The following is a 27,979-nucleotide window of genomic DNA, read 5'->3' on the forward strand; positions in this document are numbered from 1 at the left end:
TTATCTAATTTAATAAGATTCGATTGGATTCAATTAGTCTAGCTCATTATTGTCCCCATAAAAGAAGAACCACATAAGCAAATCAGAGAATTGTGGAAAAAGAAATTGTGGAGTGACACGTATGGCTACATGTACAAGTATCTGACTACACAAAAAGTGAAGAAGGGGGATTGTGAAGAAGCAGCTTTCGGCTGTTGGCTCGGACCCCTGAGTCGGACTCGTCGTGATACCACCCCACCGATTTCTGAGCCTCCATGACGATTTGGGAAATACCTGAAGAAGCAAGGAAAAGGGTAATTGAAAAATGGGAACAGAAATTGGAAATCGGAATCGAAAAAGAAGAAAAAAACCTTGTCTGACGGTTTGCTTGTTGTTGCGGATATCGTGGACGGTGGCGGAGATTTTCCAGTACAGAGGGCGACCAATGTAGAAGACAAGAAGAAGCAAAAGCGCCACCGTCACAGTACGGAAAACAATCCTTGATGTTGGTGAACCCATTTTTCTTCTCTTATCTTTTCAAGCACACGATCAACCACAAGAACAACAAAACAAAACCCTCCGTCTGTGTCTCCTTTTCTGGTTTCTGTTTATTATCGAGTCACTATTTTGTTCTCAAATGTACTTTTTTTTTTAATGTTAGTAGTTAGTATTTTTTTTTTCTTGATCTCTCTTGTTATCAATTTTCATTTTGTTAGTTGTTAATATTTTATTAGTAGAGATATTAATATGAGAAGTTAAACTTATTATTTATTTTATTTTTACTATTAGTTAACCTTATAACTTGCTTTGAATAAATAGTTTTGTTGGTGGGATTATTAGCATGCAAATGTTTATCTTATTTCTCTGTTAAATTAGCATAAGATTCAGAGATATTTTTATACTTTTAATAAACTTTAATCCATAATGGAAAAACATTGAGAGACTATTAATTGCATGTGAATACATTTTAATATTGTCAACTGGAAAAAGATGCTTTTGACCTTTTATGAGTATTAAAAAAACAGTAGTTAAAGTTGTTAAATAATTATAATTATATAGGAAAACTAGAGATTATATCTTATTTTTATATTGTTTTTTTAAGTTAATTGATTTGGATAATAAAACGATTTAAATAAAGAAAGTTAATTTATGTTCAAAGCTAATCACTAATAAATTTAACAATGAAATTTATTAAATATTATTTATCCAGCACTGAGTCCCGTGACTTTTAATAAAGGTAACAATGTTAAAAAAGTTATCCTTTATGTGTTTTATGTGTTTTTTTGTCTTTTTTTATTTGTCCTTTCATTATTTCATGATTATATGACTGAGAGGATGATTTAAGAAAAATTTTCAAATTTTTTAGTTTTTTTTTAATTGTTCGAAATTTTCATATAATCATTTATTTAAAATAATTAAAGTTATTATTATGTTATTTGAATGATTTAAAATATTAATGATCAAAGCAAATATGTTACCGTCAATTGTCGTCTTTTTACATGTTTTGTTCACATGTGAGGATTTATGAGAGATGATTTGAGTGAGAATGATTGAATGGATTTCGGAAGATTTGAGGATGAATTTTTGTTGTTTGTTTGAGTGGATTGGGAAGGAATTGAAATTTGAATTTAGAAATAAAATTTGTAAAAATTAGTGTAGAATTTTATTGGTGTGACAAATAAAAAATAATTGCTTAATAAATAAAAATTAAAGATTACCAAAATGTTCCTAATTATTTAAGTAATATAAAATGATTATATTTAATTGTAGAAATGTTTATAAAGATAAAAATTTAAAATTAATTATTATAGTAAATTTAAAAAATGAAAAAAAAATCATAAATTAGTAAAATGATTTTTTTTTAAATGTAATATTTTTAAAATATTTTTAAAATATTTTTTTATATTTAATTTTTATTTATTTATTATTATTAACATTAAAAAAAGGAGCTGCTAGCATAAATGCATAACAAAATACGGTGAAATTTCGGAGTACAATGGATTATGTTACAACATAAATCAATTTTTCGCTATATTTTTTTTTTCAAAACAAAAAAGGTGAGCTCGATGTTTTTTTTTTTTGTTAAACTCCCCCTTCTTTTGTTCCTAGTCAAACTACCATGTAATATAATAGTATTACAAACCTGAATGCTCTCTGCATTAGGTTTTCTCTTCTTCAAATCCAATTTCGATGGCGGTGGCGTCGCGACGGCTTCGGGACCTTCAATCACAGGCGGCGAACAAGATATGCGTTGACTACACCCAGAAGAACCTGCAGTGGGCCTCTGTATCGTACAATGTCTTCATGTGTTTGGAGTGTAAGTTTTCATGAACTTGATTACATGACATTAGGATCTTAAGAATTTATGATTCTCACTAGATTAAACATAATTACATACGCAAGTTAAGAAATTACTAACCTTGATCCATGCTAATTGATTCTTGATTTGCTTCAACTCCTTACTCAATTTATCCCTTGATGCAAACTTAATTCTCCCAATACTTTCTTGATGGTTTTCTAATGGAAGAGAGAGCTTCTTGCTTTCATGAAGATTGTGTGTATCAGGGACAGAACCCTTCAACCATTCTTATACAACTTCCATCAAGTTGTAATTGCCATTAAGTCCCTCAAATATATTAAATCACATTTTAACCCTTATTTATTTTCACATGAGTCACTTAATTGTTAGGTAATTCTAACATTCTCCCACTTGACTCTTGTGATATCATAACATTCTGTGATTTAATAAATAATCATAATGCGCATTTGAGGACTTTACATAATTGGCTTCATCATTATTCATAATTAAAGATATAGAAATAATAAGAGTCATGACGGTCGCACATCATTCAATTAATATGTCTCCTTCCATGTACTACTGTATTATCTCTTTCTCTTTAATATGACGTTACAAAACTTAAATACATAATGGGTTCAAACATAATGTCATTTTAATAACAATAATATAATTTGTTTCTTTTTCTTCATCATAATTTGTATACATAACCATATAGAAGAAAATACAAATACAAATTTCAGAAACTTATACATTAAAGAACTCAAGTGTCACATAAGCATTAATAACATTAACATTCAACTTTCAGTGGTAGACATAATGCCCATATTCTTTACATGATCAACAAATAATTTGGGCGGTAACCTTTTTGTTAAAGGGTCAGAAATCATAAAATCAGTGCTAATATGTTCTATTGACACTTTATGTTTATGAATTTCTTCTTTGACGACAAAGTATTTCAATTCCATGTGTTTAGCACCTTTGGAATACTTATCGTTCTTAGAAAAGAAGACTGCTGTGGAATTGTCACAATAAATTTTCAGCGGCTTGGCAATATTGTCAACTATTCCAAGTCCTGAAATAAAGTTCCGCAACCAATTAGCCTGAATAGTGGCCTCAAAGCATGCCACAAATTCAGCTTCCATAGTGGATGTAGCAATGACGGACTGCTTCGCACTTTTCCATGAGATTGCTCCTCCGGCTAAAAGATACAGATAACCATATGTAGATTTTCTTGTATCTATACAGCCAGCAAAGTCTGAATCTGTATATCCAATCACTTCAAGATGATTAGATCTTTTGTAAGTAAGCATGTGATTCTTTGTTCCTTGTAGGTATCTTAAAACTTTCTTTGCAGCTTTCCAATGATCCATTCCTGGATTACTCTGATATCTACCAAGCATACCAACTGCAAAACTAATATCTGGTCTTGTACATGTTTGAGCATACATCAAACTCCCAACAACAGATGCGTAAGGGATATTTTTCATCTGTTTCCGTTCCAAATCATTCTTTGGACATTGCATGAGACTAAACTTGTCTCCTTTATGTATTGGAACGGGAGATGTTGAACATTTATCCATCTTAAATCTCTCTAAAACTTTATTAATATATGCTTTCTGAGACAAACCTAACAATCCTTGTGATCTATCACGGAATATTTCTATTCCTATCACATAATATGCCTCACTCATATCTTTCATTTCAAAGTTGTTAGAGAGAAATTTCTTAGTCTCACTTAACAGACCAAGGTCATTAGTTGCAAGCAAGATATCATCAACATATAGAATCAAAAATATAAACTTACTCCCACTGACCTTTAGATATATACACCGATCAACATTGTTTTCCTTAAATCCGAAGGATGTAATAGTATCATTGAACTTGAGATACCATTGTCGGGAAGCTTGTTTAAGTCCATATATTGATTTCTTTAGTTTATACACCATGTGTTCCTTTCCTTTTTCAGTGAACCCTACCGGTTGATCCATATAGACATCCTCTTCTAAATCCCCATTCAGAAAAGCAATTTTGACATCCATTTGATGCAACTCAAGATCATAATGAGCTATTAATGCCATGATAATTCGGAAAGAATCTTTCTTAGAAACAGGTGAAAATGTTTCCTTATAGTCAATGCCATCTTTCTGAGTAAAACCTTTGGCAACAAGTCGGGCCTTGTAGCGTTCGATATTACCATGAGAGTCATGCTTAGTCGTAAAGACCCATTTACACCCAACTCTCTTGCATCCTTCTGGTAATTCCACAAGATCCCATACATCATTTTGTACCATCGATTTAAGCTCATCTTTCATAGCATTTAACCACTTATCAGAATTATCACCATTAATGGCTTCTGAAAATGAAACTGGATCGTTATCAATACTTAAGTCATTTTCTGACTCTTGTAGATAAATCACATAATCATTCGAAATAGCAGACTTTCTTTCTCTTTGAGATCTTCTTAATACTATTTCTTGTGATTGTTCTACTACTGGTTCATTGTTAATCATGGGAGTATTAATGTGTTGTTCTTCTTGATTGTTGTGTGTTTCTACAACATGAGGAACAACAACTCTTGAAGAAGAGGTACCAATTACAGGAACTTGTACTCTAACTTCTGTAATTTCAACCTTTCGTGAATCTACACTCCCACTAGTTTCACCATTTTCAATGAACCGAACATTTCCAGTTTCAACAATTCTTGTACTATGGTTAGGACAGTAAAATATATAGCCTTTTGATTTTTCTGGATAACCAATGAAATATCCACTGATTGTTCTTGCATCCAGTTTCTTTTCTTGCGGATTATAAATTCTTATTTCTGCCTGACAACCCCAAACATGCAGGTGTCTTAAACTGGGTTTCCTATTTGTCCATAACTCAAAAGGAGTCTTTTGAACAGCCTTACTAGGAACCCTGTTTAACAAATACATGGCAGTCTTTAATGAATACATCCACAATGATACAGGTAAACATGAATTACTTAACATACTCCTAACCATATCCATTAAGGTTCGATTACGCCTTTCTGATACACCATTTTGTTGTGGTGTGCCTGGCATTGTGTATTGAGCATAAATACCACGTTTCTCAAGAAATTTAGCAAATGGACCAGGATGTTGTCCACTTTCATCATATCTTCCATAATACTCACCACCTCTATCAGACCTGACAATTTTCACCTTTTTGTCTAATTGTCTTTCTACTTCATTTACGTAAACTTCCAAGACATTCACTGCTTGAGATTTCTCATGCAGTAGATAGACATATCCATAACGCGAAAAATCATCAATGAAGGTGATGAAGTATTTCTCTTTATTGAAGGAATTCACATCAAACGGACCACATATATCAGTGTGTATAATTTCAAGAAGTTGTGTACTTCTTGTGGCTCCTTTCTTTGTGTGTTTTGTTTGTTTGCCTTTAATACAATCCACACATACATTCAAATCAGTAAAATCTAAATCCGGAAGGATTTCATTCTTTACTAATCTTTGCATCCTTTCTTTGGAAATGTGTCCCAAACGTTTATGCCACAAATAAGCAGATCGTTCATCCACTAAACTGCGTTTAGTGCCAACATTGTGATGCAAGGTCATAAGAGTTTCAGCATATAAATCATCCAAATTCAATTTATATAAACCATCATAAAGTGTACCAGATCCAATCATACAGGCACGCTTAAACAAACTGAAACAACCATTCCCAAATTTAAAAGAGTATCCAGCAACATCAAGCTTAGACAAAGAAATCAAATTTCTAGTGATACTAGGTACATAAAAAGTATCCATCAGGTCTAAGTGATATCTAGTGTCAAGAATCAATCGATAAGTCCCGACGACTTCCACTGGAACTTTCACTCTATTTCCCATGAAGACGAACTTCTCAGTTGGGTTTATGGTTCAGATTGTAAGGAATCCCTGCATCACATTAGAAACATGAGTCGTACATCCAGAATCAATCCACCAAGTATTATGGGGAACTTCAGTTAAGTTTGATTCAAAACATACGTAAGCATTATGCTCACCTTTCTTTTCGAACCAAGCTTTACGCTTTATGCAGTCTTTCTGAAAATGTCCAGACTTCTTGCAGAAATGACATTTATCATTTTTCTTCTGGATTTTGGTTGAGGACTCGTCAATCTTTAATAGTCCTTTACCCTTTACATGTTTCATAAATTTCTTTCCAACTCCTTGATTCTTCAGATAATGAATGGAGTGGCTTCTTAAGTTTTTAAGTCTGGTCTCTTCTTGAACTAACATACTGTGCAATTCATGCACATTCCATTTGTCTTTTAAGGTGTTATAGTTCATCTGAAATGGACCATACTCAGACGGTAGCGAGTTCAAAATGAACTGCACGAGAAAAGTTTCATCCACTTTCATTCCTAGAGACTTAAGCCTTGCTGCAATATTTGTCATCTCGATCACGTGTTCATGCATAGTACGTGAACCGTCAAACTTCATGGTGGTCAACGTACTCATCAATGTCCCAGTGAGGGACTTGTCAGCAGTTTGAGAGCGCTCTTCCACTAATTTCATAAATTCTTTTGCATTTTCAGTTTTCGGAATAGCAGATTTGATGTTACTTGCAATGCTCATTCTCATAAACATTAGACTAAGTCTGTTTGATCTTTCCCAAACTTTGTAATGAGTTTTCTCTTCATTGCTACTAATATCAGTAATAGCAGCCGGTTTCTCAACTTGAAGAGCCAAGTCAAGATCCAATACACCTAAGTGAAATTGGACTTGTTCACTCCAATCAGGGAAATTTAATCCATTAAAGACTGGAACAGACGTAGCGAGCGAGTGGAAAGATACCGGAACGAGGACTGTAATTAATACATGCTAATCATTAGTGCTTTGAGTCATAAATACAGATTCATACTTTAATCATCATTCTATGTATATTAGTGTTCTCCTTTGGGAGATCCATTAATACACAAACATAAGCATAATGATGCTAATAATTGTAAATCTTTATTGATAATTAAAATATGCATCAACTAGAATCATCTACTACCTTTGGGTATATAAATAAATCTAACGAATTATCTACAATCATACTCATTAATTATAAGATCAAATAATCACCTTTGGGTGATATGAAATATCTTATAATAATAAATTTTCAATTAACCCATAAATTAATTATTCATAATTTAGCATCCATACAATGAGTAATTGAAATAAAATCATTAATAATTTGAAATTAAATTAACTTTAAAATTTTGGTCACTTTGGTGACTAACAAAATTTACCATAATTAATTTCAAATAATAATAATAATAACCTTTAATTTATTATTAATCATAAATAGCATCTTTGTTAATTTTAATTTAACAATATGCATTTATTCACATAAAATTTATTATGTGTCATAATTAAATTGAAAAACCTAATTTCAATTTAAGTGACTAAATTTTCATAAAGTGATAACACTTCTCCTTTAATTTTAATCACTTAAAGACTTTAATTTTCTTTAATTTGCATAAATAATTTATCATTATTATTACTGTTATGCTGCACTTCATGTTTGATATCATTTTGCAAAGTTTCAACACCAATTCATATAAAACAAGAAACTTTCCTTTCATTTACGTGTGTGGCAGACCATCTCCAACTTGATTGTGATTTTTATTTTTTTTTTAATATATATACTATTCATAAAATACAAAAGCTTTGCAAAAGTTTTCAACACACCTTCACCATTCACGGCAAACAAGGTTTGTCAACATTCATAAAGTTAAACTTAACTTTAATAATAGTTTTGGCATGATTTTCTTTGCACTTCCATTAAGCTTTCACACCTTCAAACTCGCTACTATTCATCATCCCAAAAACACTATTCATCATCTTCTTCCCAAAAATACTATTCATCATCTTCTACCTCTAACACATAATTTCAATATGCAGCTGTTTATATATATACAATTGTCAATACCCAATTTCGTCCGGGTAAATATAATTCATCACAAAAATAAATAAAAAAAAACATAAAAAAACCAAAATGAAAAATACTATTTATTTTACTTTTTGCACCCCCAAATTTTCTTTTAAACACTTAATCCAATGGCCTAAAATAATCTCTTACTTTTTTACTTCCTCATCACCTCTTTTCTCTTATTACACCCCACTCTCCACATCACCATCCACATCACCCTCCACATCTCATTCCACATCATCTACCTTTTTCATTTACTTTTTCCACATCATTTCCATATTAATTTTATATATCAACTTTTCTAATTATTCCACTTACATTTTTTAATTATATCTTCTCCATCAACATTTTTTATTATCCATTTTTCTCAACCTTATTTTTCCACCCACTTTTTATATTATTTCTTTCACTTATTTTCCACATTAACTTTTACTATTCACTATATTTTATTTCACCTAATTTCTCCACCAACTTTTTATATTATTTCTTCCACTTAATTTCCACACCTAATTTCTCCACCAACTTTTTATATTATTTCTTTCACTTATTTTCCACATTAACTTTTACTATTTACTATATTTTATTTCACCTAATTTCTCCACCAACTTTTTATATTATTTCTTCCACTTAATTTCCACACCTAATTTCTCCACCAACTTTTTATATTATGTCTTTCACTTATTTTCCACATTAACTTTTACTATTCACTATATTTTATTTCACCTAATTTTTCCACAAACTTTTTATATTATTTCTTTCACTTATTTTCCACATTAACTTTTTCTATTCATCTTTTTTTTTTATTATATTTTATTTCATCTAAATTTTCCACCAACTTATTATATTATTTTTATTCATCAACTTTCTTCATCCTTAACTCTATAAATACCTACATTCTCTTCACTTCACACACACAAAAAAATTACATAATATTCATCTCTTCTCTCTCAAAACCTCTTCATTCCATCCCAAAACTCTACTTCATTTTTCTCTCACATTTTACTATTTCCTAATCCCTCTATACATAGTAAATCTCATACCACATTTCTACTATAAATTCATCTTCTTCGCCATCAACATATCTCTCCTTACAACTTATTACAAGCAAAGTTTTGCTTCATCTTTCAAATCTTCAACGAGGTACACATTTTCTTTTCATTCTATTTATATGCATTTTGATCCTTTTTTTTTTTATAAATTTATCCAATTTTCAACCACAATTTTATCCTATGTTTTTTTTTTACAATTTTATGTCATAGATATTTCAACTCATCTCTCTTCTTAATAAAAAGAAAACTAAAATATAAAAATTAAAGATAAAAAGAAAAATACAAAATAAAAAAATTAAAAATTACAAAAATATGTTTTAAAGGTTTAGGCACATGTGTGATCGCACGCATCGTCCTTGTGCCAAAAACCTTTTCTCTTTCTTCAAAATCCCAAAAATATGTTTTAAAGGTTTAGGCACATGTGTGATCGCACGCATCGTCCTTGTGCCAAAAACATTTTCTCTTTCTTCAAAAAAAAATGTCAAAAATACGTTTCAAAGGTTTAAGCACATGTGTGATCGCACGCATCGTCCTTGTGCTAAAAACCTTTTCTCTCTTTTAAATAAAATTATAAAAGTATATTTCAAAGGTTTAGGCACATGTGTGATCGCACGCATCGTCCTTGTGCTAAAAACCTTTTCGCTCTCCTAAATAAAAATACAAAAAAAAATAATATAAAATCTTCAAAAAACTAAAAAAACATCTATTTTTAAAACTGCAAACAATATCGCTTTGCAGAACTACGTGATCCTTGATTCTCCATCAAAAGTGGAGATACGTAGGAGCAAGGCCAGTCCTTGTCGGGCTCATTCTCCCAAAAATCCAAATTATCCATAACAAGTTTTCAAACAATTTTTCAAACAAATTTCTCAAGCAGTTTCTGAACGAACTACGGAACCCTGATTTCTCATTCTGAATGAGAATACGTAGGAGCAAGGTCAATCCTTGTCGGGCCCAAAAACCTAAAAAATATTGTTTGTTTCTTTAGAGTTTTATTTCAAGGGAAAGTTAAACATTTTGAAAACCACATCCATATTCGCATATTTAATTAAAGGTACTGCCTTAAGGCAGGCGTTGTAGGGTGCTAATACCTTCCCTACACGTAACCGACTCCCGAACCAAGAATCTGGTTCTAATAGACCATGCCTTATCATTTTATGGTTTTTCCGTAGTTTTCCAGAATAAACTATGGTGGCGACTCCAAATCTCTTTTTTCAAAAACCCGTTTCTTTTTTCTTGGATCGTCGTCCCGTTTCTTTTCACACCGGGTTAGACAGGGTTGAACTGGTGAACCTAAGAAGGATGTTTAGAGTTCGATCAATGCTGATCGTTAATATTAGAGACCAAAAAAAAAATAAATAAAAAATTCAACGAAAAAATTCCCGAGCTGGTTGTGGTGGTCTAAGGGAGAGCTCCGTCGAAGGAGCTTTGGTTCGGAAGGTGAGAAGCATGGGTGGAGGGATTTGCCGTTCGTCTCTGTCGTCGTCGATGATGATCGGAACGGGGAACAAATCCAGCAGCCTCGGCGCCTTCATGATTACCCAACCGGTTTCTCAAAAAAAAAAAAAAGGTAAAAAAAAAAGTAATAATAAAATAATAAAAGGAAATAATTGTGTCAAAAGAAGGAAGAGAGGGAGAAAATTAAAAAGACAAGGATGAGTTAGGGTTTTACCATACATGTACTGGGGTAGTAGAGAAAAGATGGTGCCGGTGGGGTCCAATTCCGCTTGCCAACGTCTTACTCTATTCCCATGATTGTTGAACCAGCAGTGCACATTATATTCGCTGGCATCTCCGAAAATCCTTAGTCGAGACGTAATCTCGACGACTTGGGCTCTGCTGGGATGTGTGACCCCGTAATTGTAGATGGTGGTCATCATCTTGATCTGGTCTTCAGTAGGACGCCACCGCTGACTGGTGTATCTCTCTGATTCCATCTCACTCATTCTTCCTCTCTCTGTATTCTAAAAAAAATAATAAAAAATAAAAAGAACAAAAACATAACAAAAGCATAAATTTCTTTTTTAGATTCTTAGTTCAGTGCTTTTGCTTCCTTTTAGGTTTATTTTGTCCGGTCGGTCTTTGTTATTTCAGTGTCTGGTCTCAGATCTGTTTCACGGTCCTCGCAAAGGGTCCTAAACGGATCTATGTCCATATTGTCCATGTCCAGTTCATACAAATAAAATCTTCTTGTCCATGTCCAGTTCATACAAATTCTCTTTTTAAGTTTTCTGTTTTTATGGGGTACGTGGCGTTGTTCTACCCGATTGTCTCTGCCATACCTTCAAACGAAAGGAGATTAACGTCTGGTTTCCAGCCTATATACCCCTTAGTTTAAGACAGTGTGTTCTTGTTTTTTTTAAGTTAAGAAAGAAAAATAGAAGGTGAAGAGGAAAGCGGATAAAAGCTAAAAATAAAGAAGCGAGCAGGAAATAAGGAAAAGAAAGCGAAAAGTAAAAAAAAGTAAAGTGCATGAACGTAAAGAGCGAGAAGAATAAAAGACAAAGTAATGAAAAGTGCGAGTAAAGAGGTGAAGATGTAAAATAAGAGCATAACGAAAAGAGAAAGCAGAAAGAAAAACAGAAAGGGAAGAGGGTAAGGAAAGTAGGGAAATCGAAAAAAAGAAAAAGAAAAGCAGAAAAAAAGAAAAAGCATAAACAGAAAGTTGAAGGGAAAGTAGATCGGAAAGCTTTAAGGGAAGGAAAGAAAAAAAACAAAGAAGGAAGGAAAGACTAAGAGATCGAGCACTTACCCGGAAGCAGAAGGGCTTGCAGAAGCTCGTCGCAGCACTGGGACGCCTTCGACGGCACGCGGGGACAGAGGCTCCTCGCAGAAATCCAGACGCTCAAGGAAGAGATAGAAGAGAGAGAAGAGGGAGAAAGAGAAGGATAGAGAGAGAGCGAGATCGGGAAAATGCCGCTCAGACGCCGAAGGGATACCCATTTTATAGCCGAGCAAATCCACTGTGGCTACAGTTCCGGTCGCTGCAACCGTCTGGTGTCAGTCCCGGTCTTTCTGATTTCAAAAAAAATTGAATTGAAAATCTGAAAACGGGTAGGGTTTTGTTGGGTCAATCCGGCCCAATACAAGACTTCTTAGATGATCCGATTTCACCAAAAAACAATAAAACAAAATATAAACAAAATAAAAAAAATAGAAAATTTTCAAAAAAAAAATAATAATAAATGGAGTGATGTAAAATTTGAAGTGTTCAAAATTGTTTTTCATTTGCATGATAAAGAACATTTTTCAGGTTCATTGGGCCTCATTGTCATGTTAGCCTTCTTTGAACCCAATTCTGCTCAAATATAAATTTGAGTGAAGAATTATTTTGGCATGTTTGTAATTTCACATCACATCATTTTGTTTGATTTTATTCCTTCTTCTTCTACATTCTGAATAAATCTAAAAAAAAATATATTGAAAAAAGGGAACAGTGCTCGAGCCCATTAGGCCCAATGGCCTTCGTGGTTTTCTCTCGAGTCTACTTCTTTTGAAAATATGTCAAAAATATTTTGTTTTCACATTTTTGCTGTTAAATGATGTATCATTCTGAGATTTGTCAAAAAAAATTCAAGTTAGATTTCAATTTTTTCAGTGTGATAGTAGGAATAGTTATCGTCGAGCCCATCTGGGCCCATTTTCAATGTAATGTTTTCCTTAGTTTTGTTTTCTCAAAAAAAAAATAATAATAATAAAACAAAAAATATTTCCCTCATCATGTTTCATAATTTTCACATAATGTCAAACTTCTCTTTAAAACAAAAAAATAAAAATATTTTCAATTCCTTGTGTCGCACTCACATTTGGGTACGTCCGGCCCGTTAAGCTCAGATTGCTTTGCATTTGGTTCGATTTTTGTTCAGGTCCAAGCTTGACCTAGTTTTCTTTGTAGTCTTGCAAAATAAAAGTCAATCCAAAAATCTCAAAAATTATCAAAGTGCAAATTTTCAACAATGTCTTTAGAGTACAATCTTTCAAGTTGTCATGTGTGAATTTCTTTGAATTTGTAACAAAAAAAAATCTGAGAATGAAAGATGAACAGTTTTTGAGCCCATTAGGCCCTTTTGGCATATGTGGTTTCTCTTGAATCAGTCCATCTGAATTTCTGAAAAATAAAAGATGCATGTTTATGTAGATTTTGTGTTTTCAATTCATAAGTTCCTTTTTCATTTGTGTGAGCGAGTATTTGTGCAAAAAAAAAAGTAAAGGAATTCAGACCCTTGTCTGAAGATTTTGTCATTGTTGTAACAAGAATAGTGTTGGGCCCATTGAGTCTAGTAGTGTTGCAAAATTTTCTTTAGTTCAATCTTGTGAAATCCTCTCAAAAAAAAAATGATGAAAAAATGATTTTCTTTTAGCTTGTTCCATAAACTGAAAAATATAAAAAAAATGTTTTCTTGGTCATCTTCTTGTATCAAGTTCACACGGCTCAGGTCATCTGATCCATTGGGTCAATGTGCCTGGTAAGTCCAACTTCCTTCTATGTTACTTCTCCTCGGGTCCGATCCGATCTGGATTTTCCCGTGTCAGAAAGTGAATAAAACCAAAAAAAAAAACATTTTTATTTTTTTTCAAACGTTTTCCTAAGTCAAATTTTCTCATATCAATTCTTGCATTGCTCACCAAGCCTAGTTTCTGCACTGGTTCCCAAGCCCTTGTTTCTATTTTAGCTCTCAAATCCTATTTCCCATACTGGTCTGCAAAGCTCAGTTTCCATATTGACCCGCAAGGCCCAGTTTCCACATTGACCGAAAAAAATCTCAGATGGCACAGAAAAAATCTCTCAATTTCCACATTAGCCCAGCAAGCCCGTTTCCCATACTGGTCTGCAAAGCTCAGTTCCATGCTGACCCGCAGGACCCAATTTCCATTGGCCAAAAAAAAAATCCCATTTTCCATTGGCCAAGAAATCCCATTTTCCCCAATAGCTCACAAATCTCATTTCCCATACTGGCCTGCAAAGCTCAGTTTCCATACTGACCTGCAAGGCCCAGATTCCACAGAGGCCAAAAATCTCAATTTCCACAACAGTTCATAAATCTCATTTCCTATACTGGCCTGCAAAGCTCAGTTTCCATACTGACCCGCAAGGCCTAGTTTCCATTGGCCAAGAAATCCCAATTTCCCCAATGGCTCACAAAGCCTATTTCCTATATCGGCCTGCAAGGTCCAGTTTCCAGGCTGGTCCGCAAAGCCCAATTTTAAAAAAAAAAAAACAAAAATAAAAAAGAATCTGCTTTTCAAATAGCATCATCATTTACATTTCATTTTACTTTGCTTCATGCATAAAACCAAAAAATACGTAAAAGTTGAGTCAATTAATTTTCGATGCAAATCATCCATTTTATGAGATTTCAAAAAAAAAATGTAATGGATGTCATAATCTCCTGTAGTCAAATGTTTAAATCACATATTCTTAAGAGATATCTGTGTGTGCATTGCTTGAAAACATCATCCTTCAGCCCTCGCTATACCAAGAGATTGACCCAAAATAATAAACACAAAATTTTATACTGGGGCAGATTTTCCATTACCTCCGCTGGCTTTCATTTGGGAGATACTTGAATCCGTTGGGATGCAAAAAAAAAAAAAAAAAAAAAAAAAAGAAAAGAAAAATGACTCTTGTTGAGATTATTTAATCTTGTCTCCTAATTAATCTTGTGAAAATAAAACAATCAAAATTTGAAATGATGTGTGGCCATCTTTCTTCATCCAAAAACAAAATATATATATATATATATATCCATTGATACCAAATTTGAGCCAATAAGAAATTTCTTTTCAAAATTTACCCAAACAAGGGTTACCATCACAGTAGAAGCCAACTCAAATTGCAGGAAGAACACACTTAGTGATCAAATGAAGAGAATTCCTCAAAAGTGAAGTAAAAACGGAAAGAATCACAAAGTGATGGCAAGCAAAGAATGAAATTTGAGAAATGGCAAGAAAGTCAAAACAGTTTTGACGTATAACTGATACAAGGTGCAAATGGTAACTCTTGTTTCAAATAACCCACAAAAACTTATTTGAGCCTTTATATCCTTTCTTTCAATACCCCTCAGCCAAAGCCACATTACAAGCCCAATAAAAGTCCACACAGATTGAATAATGGTTGCTTAATTTTCATGAAGCTTAATTTTCAGACAAGACAAAAATGACTAACAATGCAGTTGTAAAAAAAAAAAAATGATGATGAAAACAATTGTCCTCGGAAGAAGGGAACTCCCTTTTGATTGAGATTATACAAAGGAAAATCAAGCCAATTTGGGCAATCCTTTCAAGCCAATCATTTCCATATCCATCACAAATTTTTGAACAAATTCATGTCCCATTCAAACTCTTCCACCGAGTCCCAAACTAGGGGTAACCTTGTAAGAGTTACATAACCTTTCCGCCAACTCTTCAAAACCAGGGCAACTATGTGAGTTTCATATGTTTCGGCCCGGCCCATTCAGAATATTGGACGACTTTGTTAATCTCACATTTGTTTCATCTGCATATTCAAAGTTCGTACCAAGACCGGGGCATCCCTTGTTGGGCCTCTCAGATTGGTCCGCACTGAAATTCATGGATACACCCTCAAAACAGGGGCAGACACTTTGGGGCTTTGTATGATTTTTGAGTCCATCTTATCATTCGTAAACCCAAAGTGGGGGGCAACCTCTTTTTGAACCTCGCTTAATTGACTCATACCCAAAACTAGGGACAACTCTGTGAGTTTCATGTGTTTTGACCCATTCAAAATATTGAGCGTCTTTGTTAATCTTTCATCTGAATATTCAAAGCTCATATAAAGACTGGGGCATCCCATGTTGGGCCTCGCATGATCTTGGTTTGCCCCGAACTTCAAAAATCCATCACCACCAAAATTGGGGCAATTTATAAATCTCACATGATATCCTCACTCCCTGATTCATGACTTATTCCCTCATAATTCCCAGATACATTTGTCCATACCTATCTTTTTACCGTGCTCCAAACTGGAGCAGCTCCTGAGTATCTACTACCTTACATTGGCATGTGTAACTGTTTTAAGGAGTAAGAGGCCCAAGTAGCCAACCCGGTACCTTCCAAATCCTTCCACATATTTGTCCCAACCCTTGACATCAAGCATGTACACGCTAGTATTTCACCAAGAAATGTCCAGCACAAAAGCTTCATTTTGAACATTCGACTTCAAAATTTGACATCCTTTGCATAAAAGGAAAATGAAAATCTAAATCGTCATAAATTTGATGATTTCAAAGAAAAACAACTTGACTCAGTAAAAAGTGTCATAGTTTCATAATCTTCCATCACAGATCAAGAGTCAACATCATGTACACATTTTCATGAATGTTCATCAAATCTTCTTCCTTCAAAAAGACAAAAAAATCAAATTGCATCAAAGTTTTCTCCTCCAATTTCAAAATTACATATTTTCATCAAATCTTCTTCCTTCAAAAAGACAAAAAAAAATCAAATTGCATCAAAGTTTTCCCCTCCAATTTCAAAATTACATATTTTCATCAAATCTTCTTCCTTCAAAAAAAAAATCAAATTGCATCAAAGTTTTCCCCTCCAATTTCAAAATGACATGTTTTCATCAAATCTTCTTCCTTCAAAAAAGACAAAAAAAAATCAACATGCATAAAATCTTTCTCCTACAATTTCCAAATTTACATCAACGATGTTCTTATTTCAAAAAAAAAAATAAAAATAAAAAAATAAAAATAGACACTCATTTCTATCTCAAGGAAATAAAATCAAAAAAAAATTTCAACATCTCAAAATTGCAACAAAATCCAAATTTCAAATTTAAAACAATCAAACGATTTTACTTTCTATTTCGGCCCTCTGCAAGGCAATGGTCAAATCCAACAACCAAACTCAAATCATTCACTTCCATAGGGTTGGTACACCCTCCACGAGGTTTCTACACCTCATCAACTTCATCCATAGGGTTGGTACACCCTCCACGAGGTTATTACACCTCATTCACTTCCATAGGGTTGGTACACCCTCCACGAGGTTTCTACACCTCATCAACTTCATCCATAGGGTTGGTACACCCTCCACGAGGTTATTACACCTCATTCACTTCCATAGGGTTAGTACATCCTCCACGAGGTTTCTACACTTCATCAACTTCATCCATAGGGTTGGTACACCCTCCACGATGTTTGTACACCTCATTCATTGTCCATAGGGTTATTACACCTTCCACGAGGTTGTTACACCTCATTTCACTTCATCCATAGGGTTGTTACACCCTCCGCAATGTCTACGCACCTCAATTCTCTCAATCTTGTTCATTTTGTTTAAATTTCCCTATTGTTTCTCGTTCATTTTGAAATACGGACGAAATTAATATTTCTATCTTTACTTATCTTTTACTCTGATAATATGTTTTCATATTATCTAGTAAAATCTAAGTAAAGAGGGGCAGCTGTCAATACCCAATTTCGTCCGGGTAAATATAATTCATCACAAAAATAAATAAAAAAAAACATAAAAAAACCAAAATGAAAAATACTATTTATTTTACTTTTTGCACCCCCAAATTTTCTTTTAAACACTTAATCCAATGGCCTAAAATAATCTCTTACTTTTTTACTTCCTCATCACCTCTTTTCTCTTATTACACCCCACTCTCCACATCACCATCCACATCACCCTCCACATCTCATTGCACATCATCTACCTTTTTCATTTACTTTTTCCACATCATTTCCATATTAATTTTATATATCAACTTTTCTAATTATTTCACTTACATTTTTTAATTATATCTTCTCCATCAACATTTTTTATTATCCATTTTTCTCAACCTTATTTTTCCACCCACTTTTTATATTATTTCTTTCACTTATTTTCCACATTAACTTTTACTATTCACTATATTTTATTTCACCTAATTTCTCCACCAACTTTTTATATTATTTCTTCCACTTAATTTCCACACCTAATTTCTCCACCAACTTTTTATATTATTTCTTTCACTTATTTTCCACATTAACTTTTACTATTTACTATATTTTATTTCACCTAATTTCTCCACCAACTTTTTATATTATTTCTTCCACTTAATTTCCACACCTAATTTCTCCACCAACTTTTTATATTATGTCTTTCACTTATTTTCCACATTAACTTTTACTATTCACTATATTTTATTTCACCTAATTTTTCCACAAACTTTTTATATTATTTCTTTCACTTATTTTCCACATTAACTTTTTCTATTCATCTTTTTTTTTTATTATATTTTATTTCATCTAAATTTTCCACCAACTTATTATATTATTTTTATTCATCAACTTTCTTCATCCTTAACTCTATAAATACCTACATTCTCTTCACTTCACACACACAAAAAAATTACATAATATTCATCTCTTCTCTCTCAAAACCTCTTCATTCCATCCCAAAACTCTACTTCATTTTTCTCTCACATTTTACTATTTCCTAATCCCTCTATACATAGTAAATCCCATACCACATTTCTACTATAAATTCATCTTCTTCGCCATCAACATATCTCTCCTTACAACTTATTACAAGCAAAGTTTTGCTTCATCTTTCAAATCTTCAACGAGGTACACATTTTCTTTTCATTCTATTTATATGCATTTTGATCCTTTTTTTTTTTATAAATTTATCCAATTTTCTACCACAATTTTATCCTATGTTTTTTTTTTACAATTTTATGTCATAGATATTTCAACTCATCTCTCTTCTTAATAAAAAGAAAACTAAAATATAAAAATTAAAGATAAAAAGAAAAATACAAAATAAAAAAATTAAAAATTACAAAAATATGTTTTAAAGGTTTAGGCACATGTGTGATCGCACGCATCGTCCTTGTGCCAAAAACCTTTTCTCTTTCTTCAAAATCCCAAAAATATGTTTTAAAGGTTTAGGCACATGTGTGATCGCACGCATCGTCCTTGTGCCAAAAACATTTTCTCTTTCTTCAAAAAAAATGTCAAAAATACGTTTCAAAGGTTTAAGCACATGTGTGATCGCACGCATCGTCCTTGTGCTAAAAACCTTTTCTCTCTTTTAAATAAAATTATAAAAGTATATTTCAAAGGTTTAGGCACATGTGTGATCGCACGCATCGTCCTTGTGCTAAAAACCTTTTCGCTCTCCTAAATAAAAATACAAAAAAAAATAATATAAAATCTTCAAAAAACTAAAAAAACATCTATTTTTAAAACTACAAACAATATCGCTTTGCAGAACTACGTGATCCTTGATTCTCCATCAAAAGTGGAGATACGTAGGAGCAAGGCCAGTCCTTGTCGGGCTCATTCTCCCAAAAATCCAAATTATCCATAACAAGTTTTCAAACAATTTTTCAAACAAATTTCTCAAGCAGTTTCTGAACGAACTACGGAACCCTGATTTCTCATTCTGAATGAGAATACGTAGGAGCAAGGTCAATCCTTGTCGGGCCCAAAAACCTAAAAAATATTGTTTGTTTCTTTAGAGTTTTATTTCAAGGGAAAGTTAAACATTTTGAAAACCACATCCATATTCGCATATTTAATTAAAGGTACTGCCTTAAGGCAGGCGTTGTAGGGTGCTAATACCTTCCCTACACGTAACCGACTCCCGAACCAAGAATCTGGTTCTAATAGACCATGCCTTATCATTTTATGGTTTTTCCGTAGTTTTCCAGAATAAACTATGGTGGCGACTCCAAATCTCTTTTTTCAAAAACCCGTTTCTTTTTTCTTGGATCGTCGTCCCGTCGCGATTTTTCGGTTGCGACAACAACTTAAAACATTTATTCCAGCACCACAATTTCATCATTTTTTAGGAAAAAATCATGAATCAAATTTCTTTATTCTAGGAGAATCATAAATCTAACAACCTAAGCTCTGATACCACATGTAAGTTTTCATGAACTTGATTACATGACATTAGGATCTTAAGAATTTATGATTCTCACTAGATTAAACATAATTACATAGGCAAGTTAAGAAATTACTAACCTTGATCCATGCTAATTGATTATTGATTTGCTTCAACTCCTTACTCAATCTATCCCTTGATGCAAACTTAATTCTCCCAATACTTTCTTGATGGTTTTCTAATGGAAGAGAGAGCTTCTTGCTTTCATGAAGATTGTGTGCATCAGGGACAAAACCCTTCAACCATTCTTATACAACTTCCATCAAGTTGTAATTGCCATTAAGTCCCTCAAATATATTAAATCACATTTTAACCCTTATTTATTTTCACATGAGTCACTTAATTGTTAGGAAATTCTAACATGGAGTGCTCCGGCAAGCACTGTGGCTCGGGCGTTCACATCTCCTTCGTCCGATCTGTCACCATAAGACTCCTGGTCCGAAGTCCAGATCAAGAAAATGGAAGCTGGCGGCAACGATAAGCTCAATGCCTTACTCGCTCAGTGCTCCATCCCCAAGTAGACAGACATTGTTACTAAATACAACACCAACGCCTCCACTTTCACGCGAAGCTTGCAACGAATGGTCCAAGGGAACCGAATAACAGAACGCCAGAACCGAATACAGCCTCAAATGTGAGGGCACAACACGGAACCGAATACAGCGCTGTTGCGAGAATGGGGAACCGAATACATCTCCTTTGTGAATTGTTCGCAGGCCTGGAACCGAATACTGGAGGTATAGAACCCAATACGTTCAATTTCAGTGGTGAAGTCGTTCATCATCTTCTTCACCTTCAAGACGCACATTCCACTAAACCACTTTCTTCTTCATGCCATCAGCTCCTTCTTCATCTTCATCTACAACCTACAACTCAAAAATTGTTCTTCACTTCTTTTTAATTTTAACTTGGGATCGGTAGCTCATATACACAAATGGAATTGAATAATAGGTTAAGGACATACGTGACTTTTTACTAACAATTCTTCCAGATCTTTCCACTTTTGCGGGTGATGAAAAACCTCTCAATCCCGCAAATCTGTCTTCATTGTTCCTCGTTTTTTCTCTCATTTGAACACGAGGGAATCTTCATTTCGCGCTCATTCGCCTCTGTACAATCTGTTCAAAAGCGACAAAAGAAACATGTGATTCTTTGTGAATTTTTATCCTTGCAATGTTTTTATTCTCTTCGCTCATAAGTTTACATACTTTGTTGTCTATATGAATTTTGTATTTTTTTTTAACAAGTTGTCTCATATTCAATAAATTCCAAAATAATGCAGGCACATAACATGATATACATTTACAATAGTAACATTGGTTCCATTTTTAGATTGGATATTTATATTACCTTTACATATCACGATAATTTTGGAATTGTTTCCAAAATTCACTTCTCCTTTCACCGATTCATAAAATAGAAAAAAAAATCTCATCAAAATGTCAAATATCATTGTTTTCAACAAATAGACTTTATGAATAAGTAAGTATTATGTACTAATTACCTTAAAGTGAATATTAGTAGTGCAATTAAGGGTTATTCTAGGTTGGCCTCTTTTGTTAATAATTTTGTAGAAAGTTGGTGTAGTTTTTCAACTTTTTAGGAATGAAAAATTTTGTTTATGCTAAAATTATGCAAGAATATTTATTCTTTAGAGTGATCTTGTATGAAGGATTTTCAATATTTTGGTTGGAGAGTAATGTTTTCTTAGTTTATCGTAATTTTTTTTATCAATGAACAATTGTTTAGAGTATTAAAGAAGATAGTGTTAATATTTGCAGTTTTGTAAGCATAAGTACTTTAAAGTTTTCATGTTTTTTATGATTTATGAAAAAAAAAATCATTGTACCAATAAGTTAATAAATTTTATTTTGATTTATAAAGAACAATTTAACTAATTTAATATTGGGTTAAATATGTTTTTAGTCCCTAAACTATTGGCCGTTTCTGGTTTTCGTCCCTCTTTCAAAGTAAGGTACAATTTGGTCCTCATTCTTTTCGAAACTTTGGTTTTAATCCTCAAAAACTAACACCGTTAAAAATGTGCTCACGTGGCTAACGGTTGACTGACACACGATTTTTTTTTTGAAGTGTTTCTCACTTTTTCTCCCATTCTCTCTCTTCCTTCCATCTTCCACAAACAAGAATATTAAAGTGAATAATTTGCCTCTGCAATCGACATAGCACAGAAAGAAGAAGCTTGAGCGATGATAAAAAGAAAAAGAAAACCGTGAAGGGGAAAGAAACTTGGTGATGGACGCATTTATCCACCGCAAATAAACTAACTCTTCAAGATCTGAACATCTATCTGCATGTAATTGCTCAAGTTCTTTCGTCAACCCTTCATTCTCTTGTCTGAGACGTTCACCTTCTTCCTTCAGAGCTTGTGTCTGCATTCAAAAGCATTAGTTATCAAATATTGTTCAAGTTAAAAAAGCAGTGACTGAGGGTGTGTTTATTTCTATTTTTCAAAACTAATTTTAGTTTTCATCTTGCTAATAAACAAGGGTGTTAATTGAGGGAGAGATTGGACAAGATTAGAACGAAAAAAAGATGAGAAAACATCTTCCAGCTGTTTCTGTTTTCTGGTTGTGAAAAACTAGTTTTGTAAACAATTTCAAAACTTGTTAGATTTTTTATGGAAATTGATTTTAAGTAGTGTGGAATTGTTTGAGAAAACAGTTTTTAAAACAAAGGGGTGAGAGGGGAATCAAACTGGCACCGAGTCATCTGTATATAAAGCTGCAGCAAAACTCTTACAAGCCCTGGACGAAAAAAATAGAGAGATTGTGCAATCTGCAATTGGATTTGACATTGAGTGGAAACCTTCCTTCACTAAGGCTGTGTTCGCATGAACAGAATTTACTGTTCATGCGAATTACAGGGTGATGAATTGAAAGTGAGGTGGTGTTCGTTTGAGAGGATTGGCGAAGAAAAGCGCGGACCGATTTGCGGGATACATCCAATATTCATCACCCGCGGAAGTGAGAAGATTTGCAGTGATTTTATGTAAAATGTCGTGTGTGCCCCGTAACTTTATATTAAATTCCAGTGCATCCTATCAATTCTGCACCAGATAACCGATTATGGTGAAGGGTAACCGATTACGAAGGGTATATTCCTGAGCTACGGATAGCTGGTGATACGGTGCTTGAAACAGCCATTGAACAGGAAAGGGGATGGGCGTATTGTTGGTTTTGATTTGCAGGGTTGTAGAGGAGGAGGAAGAAGGAGGTTGTGCGTGTTGGTGGAATGCAGCAGGTGGATGTTGAAGATGAAGAAAGGGGATGGGCGTCTTTGAGAAGATGATGAACAGTGGATGATGCAGGCGTAACCGGTTACACTAATGTGAAAGAAAGTGTGCATAGCTGTAACCGGTTACGAGGCTTGTAACCGATTACACTGCTTCCTGGAAACGGCTTCTTCTGCTTCGCTCAACTCATCACTGCTTCTCCTTCTCCATTCCAGGTTTCACACGTCCAACTCCATCTCCTTGATTCTTCCAGTCAACATTTATGCTTTCTTCCTTGTGCACATGACGTCTCCCTCTCCAAGGCCAAGACAATGGATCAAATCTTTTCCTCCACGGCTGCTTCAACACGTCCTCATTCCAGCCCTTTACTCATGGCTGCTAGATGGTTCTCTTCTATGGATGCTTCCCCTTCTTCCAAGGTCATGTATTGACTTCTCTTTGCTGGACTTCCTTCTTCATTTTGCTGCTGCCATGAACGCTTAAAGTGTTGGTGCTGGACCGTCCCTTGCTGTTGTGTTGTTTCCTCAAAAGCTTGATTTAATGATCAATTCCAAACGTTCTAGCCCCTGGATGATGGTGTAAGGCCGTGACATTATGTAGCTTGCTGCATATCTCTCTTCTCAAAACCGTGAACTCCCAAGTGGAAAAGCACTTCAAAAATTCTGCACCAAAATCGTTTCACTATTTTACTCTAATATTTATATATATTCCATTTTAATATAATATACAACTCAAAAGTTTAATTGTGAATTTTAATTATAACAATATCGTTTCACTATAAATTATTAATCTCATAATTATTATTTTTATTATTAGTAATGTTATTATTATTATTATTATAATTAGTATAATTATTATTAATAAGGACATTTTTAGTTATATTTTCTTTAATGCGTAACCGGTTACGCGTTTGCGTAACCGGTTACAACGTTATACATTTTTCCAAAGCAAAGTCATTTCCTTTTCCAAACTAATACCTCTTTATTTTATTTTTCAGTTTCTTTTATAATTATTTTAATATTATAATTTAAAAAGATCTACATCTTAATAAAATTAGGTATATTATATTTTTTAATTTATTAAAATTAAGTTGATTATTTAGTTTTTATAATTTTTAAATATTAATTTTATAAATTATTCATAATTTTTTTCTTTATAAACATTTTTACAATTAAATATTACATTACAAAATAACATTTTATAATACTTTTATAAGTAAGGGTAATTTGGTAATCTACATTTTCTACCAATTAAACTAATTTTTAAAATCTATCACATCAATCAAATCCTACACTAATTCTCACAAACTTTCCTTCCAAATCCACTCTCAATTAACCTCAAATCCACTCAAAAAAACAACAAAAAAATTACCCTCAAATCCACTCAAATCATCTCCCCCAAATCATCTCCCTCAAATACCTTCAAAAGAACACACCCTAAAGGTTTGTTTCAGCATCTTCTCCCTGTTTTTCAATAACTGCTGATTACGGCAAAAGCGATTTCCTGTTAGTGTTGAGTCTTCTGTTACAGTTGCTGCATTAAGTAATATTATTGAGGTGATTTAATAGTAATGCTAAATCACTCATTCTGAAACCGATTGGAGTGCAAAGGAAAAAGAGACGAGAAGAAAATAGGGGAAACGAAGTAATAGGTGTAACTAGTGATGCGATGGAGAAGAGACAAATAAGAAGAAAATATGATGAAATTGAGATGGAAGAGAAAGTGAGTGTATGGTGATTATTTTTTTTATCTGATATTAAGAGTTTTTACTGGTTTTGTATACAATAAATTATGTCGGTTGTTCTTCAACCAGTTTAGGTTTTTTAATCTGTATTTTGAAGAATAGAATGTTTTCAGGCTAGAATCAGATCATTGCTTAAATTTATAAAACTTTGAATGACTGTGTTGGGTTGCAAATTGTAATGTGGATGAAGGTAAAGACATGATTTGGTATCTGGGAGATTGAAGTTTTAATTCCGGCTAATTATTTGGATCCTTACTCCTAATAGTTTATTGATTAGCTTTTCTTCAAAGAGAGGAATTTCCTACTTTTGTGCAGAACAGTGTTTTCTTTTTTTCCTATAAAACATTAATTCTTGAAAAAAAGAAGAAAATTTTTCGCAACTTCAATTACTTACTCATTATTGTATAAAACTTTTATAGGCGTTCCACCCGGAAAGGTAGCAGTCATGCAGATATGTACTGACAGTAGTCATTGCCATGTTCTACATTTCGTAACAACCAACTTGAGCTCAGGTTCCAGCTCCCCCACGCCAGGTGCGACCGCCATGACCGCGATACCTTCCGCTTTTTGCACGCGCCATTCGAAACGACGCCCGCGCTCACCGGCTTCGCCAGCCGCGGCGCCTCCGACTCCGTCGCCACGTAGAGCAGAAGAAGAAGAAGAAGGGTGAAGTTGGGTGGAAGATGTAATCACGGATGAAGTTAGGTGGAAGACGGAAGGAAGAGAGAGAAGGGGAGAAAAAGTGAGAAATTTATATTTATTAAGACTTTTTTCATAATAAGTATAATATATATATACATCCTTGAAATATAATTTTTAGCATTGGTTTAGTATAATCCTCATACTTTATATTCTTTTATTTAACTATATTTTTAATATTTTTTTACATGAAATAAATTATTGATTGATTTTGAAGTGTCACCATGGTTAAAATGTAAAAATTTATAATGATATCTAATATAACCTTATTTAGATATACATAACAATTTGGATAAAGACGACAATATTATTAGTATATAATATTTTATTTTAGATGATTATATATGATAAGATTTTTTTTTCAACTGTGTTTTTTCTTTTTCACGTCAATAAAAAATATAATTGTGTGAAAGAATTCCACAACCAAAACAATTTAAAAACAGCAAAATTGCCAGTATTTATTTAGAAAAAATATTAAAAATGAATATTATAGAAACCAACTCTTATATCAATGAATCATCTACGAAGAAAAACATTTTATATACCTTGGATTTCTTATAAAATTAAATGTGTAAAATTTAAATAATTTTGAAAGTTCTTTACTATACTCCTCAAAATAATCAACAATAACTATAATAAGATTTTATTTTTCATTTACTATACTATTTTATCTGCCTTCATGAAAACCAAATACTAATAATATCATATTAAATTAAGGAATACTATTATTTTTAAATAAATATAGGTACCAAATATTAATAATATCATATTAAATTAAGGAATAATATTATTTTTAAATAAATACAGGTGACATTATTTCTACGCATTTACTGATATAATAAAAAAGAAAAAATATGTAATTAGTTTTTTTAGAAATATTTATGATTGAGAAGATTTTCATTTTTTTTTAATTATTTTTGTTTTAACCAAAAGTCCAGATCATTAATTGAATTTTACACGATGATATATATAATATACCAAACCGTTTCAATTGAAAAATATATATTTTGACAACACTTCGTAAATTACTCATATTTCACAATTATTTTTCTAATAAAATATTAATTTATATGACAGAAAAATAAGAGTAATCGAGAAGATGAATGTCATTAAAAAAATAATTATTGGTTTATATGATTATAAAAGTTATTGTTTTCAAAATACGAGTATGTCAAATTTATTGTTCATTATAATATAAGAAAAGAATATATTAATAAATTTATTTTTTTATTATTATTTTTTGTTGAAAATTATATTTAAAATTAGTTTCTTATTATTTGATATTTTTAATTTTTAATTTATATTTATTTTGATATAAGAAAAAAAGATATTGACAAATTTATTTTATTTTGTTGAAAAATGTTTTAAAAAGTTAATTTTTTAATTATTTTATATTTTTAATTTTTTATTTATATTTATTTTGTTGTCACATAAAACCTATTTTATTTATTTATTTTCTAAATATTTATTTATTTAGTTTTATTTTTTAGCATATGTGCATGAAATTTATTTTACTTTTTTATCTATTTATATTATTTTTATACTAATTTGTTTATAAAAAAAATTATTCTTAATTTTATATTTTATAACTTTAAATTAATTGGTCATTTAATATATTACTAAAGAATAACTCATATTTGAAGTATTATTTTTTATAATATTTTTATATTTTTCATTTTATCTTTTTATGATTTACAATTATTTGATCGTTAATAAAATTATATTTAGAAATATATATTTTATTTTTAATTCAAATAATAATAATTTTCTAAATATTTTAATAAAAATTATTTTATAGTTTTCTAAAATTTTGATACTATTTAAAAATATAAAAAGACAGAATGTGTTTTTAGTAATTCATGCTTATAAATAAAGTAGTCTATACTTATATATAAAGATATTGCTCTTGATAATTGCTTATTAACTATTTTTTTTTTGTACATATTTCATCAAGGATTTTATGATTATTAGTATAAATCATTTTATTAATTATATTATCTTTAAATTTTGCAACTATATTTTTATAATTAATTTTAAGAATATATTTTGTTATAAATTTAATAACATTTTATTTTAATAATAATTATAATAATAATTTTTTATTTTTT

The 27,979-nt window shown here is 32.1% G+C and overlaps 2 protein-coding genes across 2 annotated transcripts; one reads left to right on the forward strand and one right to left on the reverse strand.

The window, feature by feature from the left end:
* On the reverse strand, nt 1-600 carry LOC108338821 (uncharacterized). The gene is made up of 2 exons (XM_017575857.2): nt 351-600; nt 1-273 (listed from the first exon to the last, which is right to left on the reverse strand). The coding sequence occupies exons 1-2, from the start codon at nt 496-498 to the stop codon at nt 146-148; spliced, it is 276 nt and encodes a 91-aa protein (XP_017431346.1). The 5' UTR covers nt 499-600; the 3' UTR covers nt 1-145.
* Nucleotides 601-2,055: 1,455 nt separating this feature from the next.
* Nucleotides 2,056-25,996, forward strand: LOC128194991 (uncharacterized). Its single transcript, XM_052871705.1, has 2 exons — nt 2,056-2,296; nt 25,592-25,996. Exons 1-2 carry the CDS (start codon nt 2,170-2,172, stop codon nt 25,840-25,842), a joined length of 378 nt encoding a protein of 125 aa, XP_052727665.1. The 5' UTR covers nt 2,056-2,169; the 3' UTR covers nt 25,843-25,996.
* Nucleotides 25,997-27,979: the final 1,983 nt, after the last annotated feature.

The sequence above is a fragment of the Vigna angularis genome, chromosome 1, assembly GCF_016808095.1.
Source record: "Vigna angularis cultivar LongXiaoDou No.4 chromosome 1, ASM1680809v1, whole genome shotgun sequence".
Classification (NCBI taxonomy): domain Eukaryota; kingdom Viridiplantae; phylum Streptophyta; class Magnoliopsida; order Fabales; family Fabaceae; genus Vigna; species Vigna angularis.